The sequence below is a fragment of the Ctenocephalides felis genome, unplaced genomic scaffold, assembly GCF_003426905.1.
Source record: "Ctenocephalides felis isolate EL2017-DRISC unplaced genomic scaffold, ASM342690v1 CF-g0.4_SCAFFOLD_03571, whole genome shotgun sequence".
Taxonomy (NCBI): domain Eukaryota; kingdom Metazoa; phylum Arthropoda; class Insecta; order Siphonaptera; family Pulicidae; genus Ctenocephalides; species Ctenocephalides felis.
In genome coordinates, this window is record NW_020539725.1 from 59,748,280 (window position 1) to 59,758,187 (window position 9,908).

General features: G+C 29.8%; 2 protein-coding genes across 2 annotated transcripts in view; both read right to left on the reverse strand.

The window, feature by feature from the left end:
- The window catches only part of LOC113384832 (LIM domain-binding protein 2), a 40,801-nt gene extending 39,725 nt beyond the window's left edge, over positions 1-1,076 (reverse strand). Inside the window, exon 1 of the mRNA XM_026622596.1 lies at positions 763-1,076. Within this exon, the coding sequence (XP_026478381.1) occupies positions 763-899 (137 nt within the window). The 5' untranslated portion in view covers positions 900-1,076. The remainder of the gene's footprint in view (positions 1-762) is intronic.
- A 44-nt stretch (positions 1,077-1,120) lies between these two features.
- On the reverse strand, positions 1,121-9,677 carry LOC113386394 (metacaspase-1-like). Its single transcript, XM_026624175.1, has 3 exons — positions 9,635-9,677; positions 2,843-3,339; positions 1,121-1,144 (listed from the first exon to the last, which is right to left on the reverse strand). Exons 1-3 carry the CDS (start codon positions 9,675-9,677, stop codon positions 1,121-1,123), a joined length of 564 nt encoding a protein of 187 aa, XP_026479960.1.
- Positions 9,678-9,908: the final 231 nt, after the last annotated feature.

Sequence of the window (9,908 nt, forward strand, 5' to 3'; positions counted from 1 at the left end):
AAATTCTGAACTTTTTTTCAAAGCAATTGTACTGCTTTAAATGCATAGAGACGAAATATCGAAGCGCGTAAGCGCCGCGTTGTCGTCTAACGCGTAAACATTGGTACGGAACCCATAGGAATGTAAACAAAATTTATACTTATTGTTAAAATCTCTATAAAATATCTAATAATTTGATGTGCATATGTCTAATGATGATTTTTGACCGCCAAATGGCATTTTTTTACTTTTTTTACTAGATCTCCGAAACCGCTAGACCTGCCTTCATGAAAATTTGTTCAATTCTTCATCTTGTTAATACAAGTTAAATGTTTTTTGAATTACTCAAATCGGACGCTTCGTTCTCTTAAAAACTGAGTTACCGATTGTGGCACTTTTTGCCCCGTATCTTCGTAACGGCTAGACCTGCCTTTGACAAAAACTAATCAGTACGTTTCCTTATCAATACGAATCGAGTGTTTTTTGAATTATTCAAATCGGTTGATCGGTGTTCCCGAAATCGTCGACGAAAATTTGTATCCGAACACACACACACACACACACACACACACACACACACACACACATACATCCATTTTTTCTAAGGTATGCCAAAATGTTCAGAAACCTCTGAAACGTAAAGATATATAAAAATTTTCATTTTCGATTTTTTTGCGTTTACTATAACTTGCCCTACGGGAAGTTAATAAAATTTCCTACTTTTGGTACATCACGTATGTCCAAATCGCTTATTACTATTTTACTTAATCTCTAACCACTTACCCTTGGTCCATCCTATCCGGCGGCGGTGGTCCCGGCATCATCCCATGATGCGGATGATGGTGCACTCCAGGGCCAGGCGGCCCTCCGTGGGCCATATGATGAGCACCCGGAGGCGGCCCTGGCGGCCCACCCATCATATGAGCGTGCGGATGATGGTGACCGCCCGGAGGACCTCCGTGATGTCCCGGAGGGCCTCCAGGGCCGCCTCCTCCTCCGTGAAAGGGCGAACCGCCGGCTGGCGAAAACTGTGGCCCACCGAAGGGCGACGGCCCGCCTCCGGATCCACCAAAGTGTGGCCCGGAACCTGGCCCTCCGCCAGGATTGAAGGGCGGACCGGAACTGCCCGGCCTGCCATTGTTCATGAAACCTCCTCCTGCACCACCTGGGGGGTAAAGGACACATTTGTAAATAAACTAGTGCATCGTGCCTTAAGGCAAATTGCTGGAACTTCCCGTACCGCAATGAAATGTTCGAGAAATTTTAAACGTTTTCAAATATATTATTACAACTTTCATTATTTTTGCTATCATGTTATATCTGAGCAAATTTATATCCAGAGCAATTAACAATCGTCATTTCATTTCGAATTCAATTTAAAAAAAAAATAGTTGCCTAATTTAAACAAAATTCAAAAAGTGCTCCCGCATAGTCACAGTCTAAACGCATTTGCAAATAATTCTGTGCGACAGTATAAGTGCTTGGCTCGGTGGCATTTTCACATTTTTCAATAGTTTTCACAAAATTCGAATTGGAAAAGTGCCCCCAGTACATAAACAGTCTAAACGCATTCGGGTAAACATTTGTACAAGAGTGGCGCTTAGACTGTGCTTAGCCTGGGTGATTTTTTAAAGTTTTAACAAAAATTTGCATTTCTATAATAAATTTACATAAAATTGGAAAAGTGCTTCAATGAAGTCACAATTTAAACACACTTGCGAAGACATTTGTACCATGATGTCACTTAGACTGTGCTTAGTCTGGGTATTTGTTTGATTTTTTAACCCAAAATTACATTTTTAAATAACATAAGAACTAGAAAAATGCTCCTGGACATGAACAGTCGAAGCGCACTTGCAAAGACATTTGTACCAGGTTGTCACTTAGACTGTGCTTAGCTTGGCGGCATTTTCACATTTTTCAATAAAATATTGGTTTTTACAAATTGAAAAATTGCTCCCGTACATAAACAGTCTAAACGCACTCGGGTAAACATTTGTACCAGAGTGGCGCTTAGACTGTGCTTAGCCTGGGTCATTTTTTGAATTTTTAATCCAAAATTGCAAAAATATTTTATGAAAAATAAAAAAATATGTAATAATTTTTTAACCTCAAAAGCAATTGTTTTGTCAACATATAAAATCCGGAATAAAAAATAAGTTATTGATGCATGAGGAGGGTTATTATAACAACTAATATTGACGCAAGGGGATGATTTAGTTGGGAAGTTAGTATATATGAAATTAAATACATTTTCCCAACCCTAGCTTTATCCGTTTCTACCAGTTTGCTCGTCTGTAGAGTCATTTCTATTGCAAAATTTTATTATTTCTCATTTTCCTTACAAAATCTTATATTCGACTATTGCTCGTCAGTAGAGTTCTTTTTCTAATGGAATCTAATTTAATTTTAATTATTTTATATTTAAGTTTTTGTCACTCCAATGAGTTTGCTCGTCAGTAAGATCCTTACTAATACAAAATTGTTTTGTTAAACTATTACTTGTCAATAATGTCCTTTCTCTTATAAAAACTTACTTTCAATTATTGCTCGTCAGTAGAGTTCTTTTTCTAACAAAATCTAACTTAATTTTATTATTTTATTGTAAATGTTTTGTCACTCAAATGTTGAACTTTGCTCGTCAGTAGAGTCCTTTTTACTACAAAATTCTTGTTGCTCGTTAGTAGAGTCATTTCTCTTAGAGAAACTTTCATTCGACTTTTGCTCGTCAGTAGAGTTCTTTTTTTCAGACATCCATTTAGTTTCTGAGGTATGCCCCGTTAAAAATGTTCAGAAACCTTCAAAACGTCGAGAAATGCAAAAAAATTGTCATTTTCAATTTTCGGCCCATTACTAGAACTACCCTTAGTGCCAAATGATCAAAACATGTATCTTTAATCTCACCTGGACTATTGAAGCTGCCGGGCCCGTTATAAGGCCCACCAGGTCCACCTCCGCCCGGCCCACCGCCTCCGTAACCACCGCTCGGCGGCCCAGGTGTACTGGACCCACTAGGGGCCGGACTGGCGGTGTACTGCGGCGTCCCACCGCCACCTCCGGGACCGCCGCCCGGTCCTCCGCCTCCGTAGCCGCCGCCGCCTCCCGGAGCAGGAGAACCGACCTGAAACGGCGGTCCTCCATAAGGCGGTTGTTGGTCATTGACGGACTGGTTGTTGCTGTTGACTTGGGACGGCGGACCGCCGCCCGGAGGCTGAACCGACGGCGGCAGTCCCACGGACGGCGGCAGACCTGCTCCGGGTGGGAGTCCTCCGCCGGGCGGCTGCTGCTGCTGCTTCCAGGCCGCCTCGACCTCCAGGGCGGACGGCAGCGAGTGCGGAGCCGCCACGCGACGCCCCAGCCCTGGGGGAGAGGGAATAAGATTAATATAACTAGCTGTAAGTGGAATTCTGTCTTAAGGCAATTAAGGCATCGTGCCTTAAGGCAAATTGCTGGAACTTCCCGTACCAAAAATTATTATTTTTTTAAAAACGATTAACATTTTTGAAAAAAAAAATTACTTTGAAAAAATAAGATTTTTGAGAAACTATAAATTGGACAAAAAATTACTTTTTTTTAAAAAAATTTAAAAAAAAAAAATTTTTTTTTTAATTTTTTTTTTTTTTTTGAAAAAAATTTTTTTTTATTTTGACATATTGTGGAAGATCTGAACTTTCTTTTCAAAGCAATCAATCGTACTGCTTTAACTGCATAGGGACAAAATATAAAGCGCGTAAGCGCCGCGTCGCTGTCTAAAGCATAAGCATTGGTACGGAACCCATAGGAATGTTAACAAAATGTATACTTATTGTTAAAATCTCTATAAAATATCTGATAATTTTATGAGCATATGTCTAATGATCATTTTTGACCGCCAAATGGCTCATTTTTTTACTTTTTCCTCCATATCTCCGAATCCGCTAGACCTACCTTCATGAAAATTTTATCGATTCTTCATCTTGTCAATACAAGTGAATTATTCAAATCGGACGCTCCGTTCTCTCAAAAACTGAGCTACCGTTTTCGACACTTTTTGCCCCGTATCTTTGGAACGGCTAGACCTGCCTTCGCCAAAAACTAATCAGCACGTCTCCTTATCAATACGAATCGAATGTTTTTTGAATTATTCAAATCGGTTGACCCGTGTTCCCGAAATCGTCGACGAAAATTTGTATCCGCACATACATACACACACGTACATACACACACACACACACGCACACACACATACATCCATTTTTTCTAAGGTATGCCAAAATGTTCAGAAACCTCTGAAACGTAAAGATATATAAAAATTTTCATTTTCGATTTTTTTGCGATTACTATAACTTGCCCTTCGGGAAGTTAATAATATATATAATAAATCAATATATATATATATATATATATATATATATATACTAACTGACCCGGCAAACGTTGTTTTGCTAAGTAAGGTATATTCTAAACTATTTCTAGAGAATCAAAAATATTAATACTTTAAGTCTGTAAGGATACGTTGTTTGAATGCTATATACAATGAGGTATTATAAAAACAATAAACCCCATTAGTTTGTCTACATTTTGTCAATACAATCGAACTGGAAGTTTTATACACTTCCTATAGAAAACATCGTATAATCGAATCCGAGTCTTTTTTGGTCTTTCGGCTATTAATTACGTTTTTCAGATTCTTTTTGGATTCTGGATTTTGTGTATAATTATAAATAATACTACTGAGCTTATACAAAATTTTCAAATTTCTCCGAAGAGAGATAGAAAATGAATTAAGTATTTATTCTTTGACCTGGTTTTTGAAAAGTTTCAAGTAACATTCGATGAATTAAAGTAAATTTAATAAAAAGTATGTATATAGAGTAGGGCGAGGTATAAAGGTCTAATAATTTGACTTTGAGTAAATATCAACTATATCACGAAAACTAAGCTAATTATATCACAACAAATAACACATTTCAAACGAACAATTATCTGACTACGTTCAGTAAAACTGTCAGCTACTTCATAATTGAAAAATGTGCTTTCTTGCTGTCTTTCAAAAATTTGTTATCTATATCTTTTTACCCTATAGGCGGAGTAACTTGAAATGACCAGGTGGCAAACAGGTTTAATGTCTTATTTGAATTTTAAAGGTATTTTACAAAATAATTACATTTTAACTAATGTCAAAAAACCCTCAATGGAAGAAAATACTTTTATTATGGATTTTCAAAGAATACCGTTTATCTCCCGATAGCAAAGTCAGGAGAATCTAGGTTATAGCTGGCTATACATATTTTTCCCTCTACTTTCAAATATTGTTGTTAAACAATGCTTAACTTTACTGGTTTTGGACACATCGGTAGCGGATCTTTTTAACCACGAACCTTCAATAATTACTATCTATTCTTCGATAAATTCTGGGAAATTATAACTGGGAAAATATTATTCGACAAAATGTCCCTTTGTATATAATAATACAAATATACTTATTATAATTATTATATTATAATTATACAAATGAGATCTTTCAGAGCATAAATATGATTTGCAAAAAAGAGTGCTACAACGCCAAAAAGTGCATTTTCTTATTAACATTTCAAAAAAGTTGACATTTTGAGTTTCTAGTAACACTTGCGGCCCGTTTACTAACTACTTACTAATAAAACTACTTACTACAATTTAATCATAATTAAATAATATTCACGCAAAACATCCTTTTAAATGTGTATAATTGTCGACACTAATAAATATCTTCATCATGAGTGTTACCAAATTATTACTAAACGTTATTCAAAATCGTTATGTGATGTATTTATTTTTACTTAAATGCCATCTTGTACAGTAGCAAATAAATTTTACTTCAATCGCGTGTGAACCTTACGAGCACTCTTTTTTTTTAAAAAATTGGGAAGCATTTGAGCCCTTGTGTGCAAAGAAATTCGATAATGTCCATATTGAGGACCACCCCTAATAAATATATTGAAATAGTTTTCCATTTCTTAAGTCGACAAATTGGTTGCTAATAATTTTATAATAATAAAATTTTATAAACTAAACTAGTTGGTTGTATGGCATCGTGCCTTAAGGCAAATTGCTGGAACTTCCCGTACCGTAATGAAATATTAAAATTATTTAATGAAAAGGAAACTAGGTTGGACACGTTGAGAAAGATTTCGTTGCACAGTAAATAATTGGGCACATCCATTATAGATTTCACAATAACATAAATAAATATTAAACCTTCATTTCTTTACATTTATATTTATATAAAATTTCGAAAATTATTATGAAATGATGCAAATAAAAAACGGATGGAATTTTGCAACTTTCAACACATGTACAAATATAAACATACACACAGATCTATGTATATATATATATATATATATATATATGTATATATATATATTTATATGTATATATATATATATATATATATATATATATATATTGAAATGAATAAAACAGCCAATGCGTCAAATGTAGAAAATTTATTTTAATTTTTTATACGTTTCGAGACTAGATGTGTCTCATCATTTAGCTAAAAGAAAATTACATTATTAAGAAAAAGTTAAAAAAAAATGAATTTATACATTGAAAAAAAAAAAAATTGAAAAAAAACAACAAATTATACACACCAGATCAGGAAAAATAATACTACGATGTATCGAACAACATATATTGCTTTTTGCGTAGTCTTTTTGCAAAAATAAAAACAAAATTGGCTCTAATCTGCTAATTACAAAGAAAAGGCTCGGCTGATCGTCGAGCAAAACCACTAAATAGTAGTCCTAATCGAGTTACTTCGAATGACATTTAAATTTGTAAAATTGGTCTAGCCGTTTTTGAGAAAAATCAATTTTTGGCACATACTTTTTTCCAGAATGACTTGTAACATAAAATCAGCAAATCAATTTTTTTGGCAAAACTTTGACTTCTCTTAGAGGAATAATAATTGTTTTGTTAGAATAATAATTTCTATATATCCAAATATCTTTTCAAAGGCAAATATTCCCAATTCGTCGTGTTAATAAGCTACACCCCTGTGTAAAATTCTCTACCTGGTTTTATTATCCTGTACTCAGGTGTGTTTAAAAATTTTGCGTCATTACCTGGACGAGGATAAAAGGGGCCTCTTTTCTCAAAATCGACGGGATAAAATACATTTTTAGATGATGGAAAAATTATTTTGACAAAATATTTTAAAATGTTCCCATAAATGTATATTACGAATAAAAATTGGATCACCTTTAACCATTGGACCTGTCTTTGAATTAAGATTAAAAAAATTCTTTAAAGAATCTTAAGAAAAATAGTAATTTTTTATTTTGTTTTATAATAAAAGAATTATATGTAATGTCGAATTTCACATCACTATTAAAATTAAAATATAAAAAGATATAAAAATATTTATTATTATTGATGATGATGACTTGCTTATAAATAAATAAATACAAAATAAAATAAATATTAAATAAATAAATGTATGAATAAATAAATTGAGCAATAGTGATATAGTAAATAAATAAATAGATACAAATATAACTAAAATTAAATAAGAAATAAACAATTAAAAAACTTAAATATTTGGTAAATAATTTTAATAAAAATATTTTTATCAATTTTGTTACATATTCATTTATTTATTTACTGTTTATTTTTTCTCTTCAACGATTTACTAATTCATATATATATATATATATAATTATTTACTACATATTTATATTTATGTTTTAATTTTTAATAATATTTAATTTATTTTTTTATCTTATTATTTAATTGTGTATTTATTTATTTTTATTGATTAATTAATTTAATTATTCATTTATAGATTTATAATTTTATTTATTTACTTTTTATTTATTTATCTATAGAATTATTTACCAATTAATTTGAGTTTTTAATTGTTTAATTAAATAATTTATAAATCATTAAATAGATAAATAGATAAAAAGTAAATAAATAGAATTATAAATTTATAAATGATTAATTATTAATTTAATTTATCCATGAAAGAAATAAATAAACAATTAAATAATAAGATACAGAAATAAATTAGTTGATAATTGAAAAAATAATATAATAATAAATTAGTAAATGGTTTAACCAATGAAAAAATAAATGAATTAATAAAAAAAAGAAAATAGACAGTAAATAAATAAATGAAAATGTGATAAATAAATTATTTACAATTTAATTTAAGTTTGTGAATTATTTATTATTTACTTAATTTTTATTTATTTTTAATTATATTTGGAACTATTTATTTAATTAGTTATTCCTCTATTGTTCAATTTATTTATTCATACATTTATTTATTTATAATTAAATGAAATAAATGAACAAATAAAATAGAACCAATAAATAAATGAATGAATAAATAAAAGTAGAGAATAATCAGCAAATAAATAATTTTGTAATAAAATACAACTTATTTATTCATTTTTTCATCACATATTTATCTATTTATTAATTTATTATATTTTTCTTTTATTCGTTTATTTATTTATTTATTTATATTTTTTTATTCATTTACTTATTTCTTATATATTTTACTTTTTATTACATATTTATTTATTTATTCGCTGACTATTTTCTACTTTTATTCATTTATTTATTTATTTATTGTTTCTATTTTTCTTTTATTTGTTTAATCAATAAATAAATATGTGATAAAAAATAAATAGATAAGTAAAAAATACAAACAAAATAAATGAACAAATAAAAGAAAAATAAACCAATAAATAAATGAATGTATAAAAGTAGAAATCGGTAAATAAATAAATAAATATGTAATAAAACATTAAAAAAATAAGTAAATAATTAAAAAGATATAAATAAATAAATAAACAAATAGATAAAAATCAAAAAAAATATGATAAAAAATTAATAAATAAGCAGATAGATAAATAAATAAATAAATCAATAAATAAAATAATACAAATAAATAAATGAACAAATAAATAAATAAATGTGTAATAAAAAATGTTAATAAATAAATGAATAAATATAAGAAAAATAGAAACAATAAATAAATACATGATAAAAAAATCATGTAAGCCTATTAATAGCTAAATATATCAATAAATAAAAAAACGAATAAGTAAATGAACAAATTTATTTAATTAAACAACAACAAAAAATAGAACCAATAAAGAAATAAATAAATAAATAAAAGTAGAAAATAATCAGTAAATAAATAACTATTGAAAAAATTCCAAAAATGTACTTACATAAATAAAAAATATGAATAAATAAAAATATAAATGAGATAAAAAATTAATAAATTGGTTGCATACAAATAGAAAATAAATCGATAAATAAATATGTTATAAAAAATCAATAAATAAGTTTTTAAATAGATAAATAAATCAATAAATAAAAAATACAAATAAAAATAAATCATTGAACAAATATAAAAATAAATAAATATAAAAATGAATAAATAAATACATAAATAAATAAAAATAACCTCTCAAAATAAATCTCTATAAAAAAGACAAATTTAAATTTAAATGAATTAATTAGGTAATTAATATAAGTAATAAATAAATATGCACAAATCCAATACCGAAAGTAATGCAGGGGCTAGAGAGACAATTGTACACAATCTTTGAAAAATATTTATTATTTTTTTTATTATTATTAATTATTATTTCTACCAAAAACCAATTCCTACCATTGCACTTGGTCTTCCGCTGGGCCCCTCGGCCCGGCCTCATTTTTCCTTCTGATTGCGTCAAAAAATCACAAAGTCACCACCTGCTGCCGCTGCCGCTGCTTTGTCGCCACCGTCGCCCTCGTCTCCTGCTCCGAAACGACAACGAACGATAATAAACGACAATCCGACGAAAACACCACTAATAATACTAATTTTGATCGAACTATCGATTTTGTCAGCACTACTATTATATATCGATTTTATTCTGTTAGTCTCTACGACCGTGACACTA

Excerpts from the sequence above, each read along its gene's own strand:
- LOC113386394 (XM_026624175.1), bottom strand. The coding sequence starts at position 9,677 with ATGAGGCCGGGCCGAGGGGCCCAGCGGAAGACCAAGTGCAATG. Across the intron at positions 3,340-9,634 it reads GCGGAAGACCAAGTGCAATG|GGCTGGGGCGTCGCGTGGCG; the intron begins GTAGGAATTGGT and ends CCTCTCCCCCAG. Across the intron at positions 1,145-2,842 it reads TTGATCATTTGGCACTAAGG|GTGGTGCAGGAGGAGGTTTC; the intron begins GTAGTTCTAGTA and ends TTTACCCCCCAG.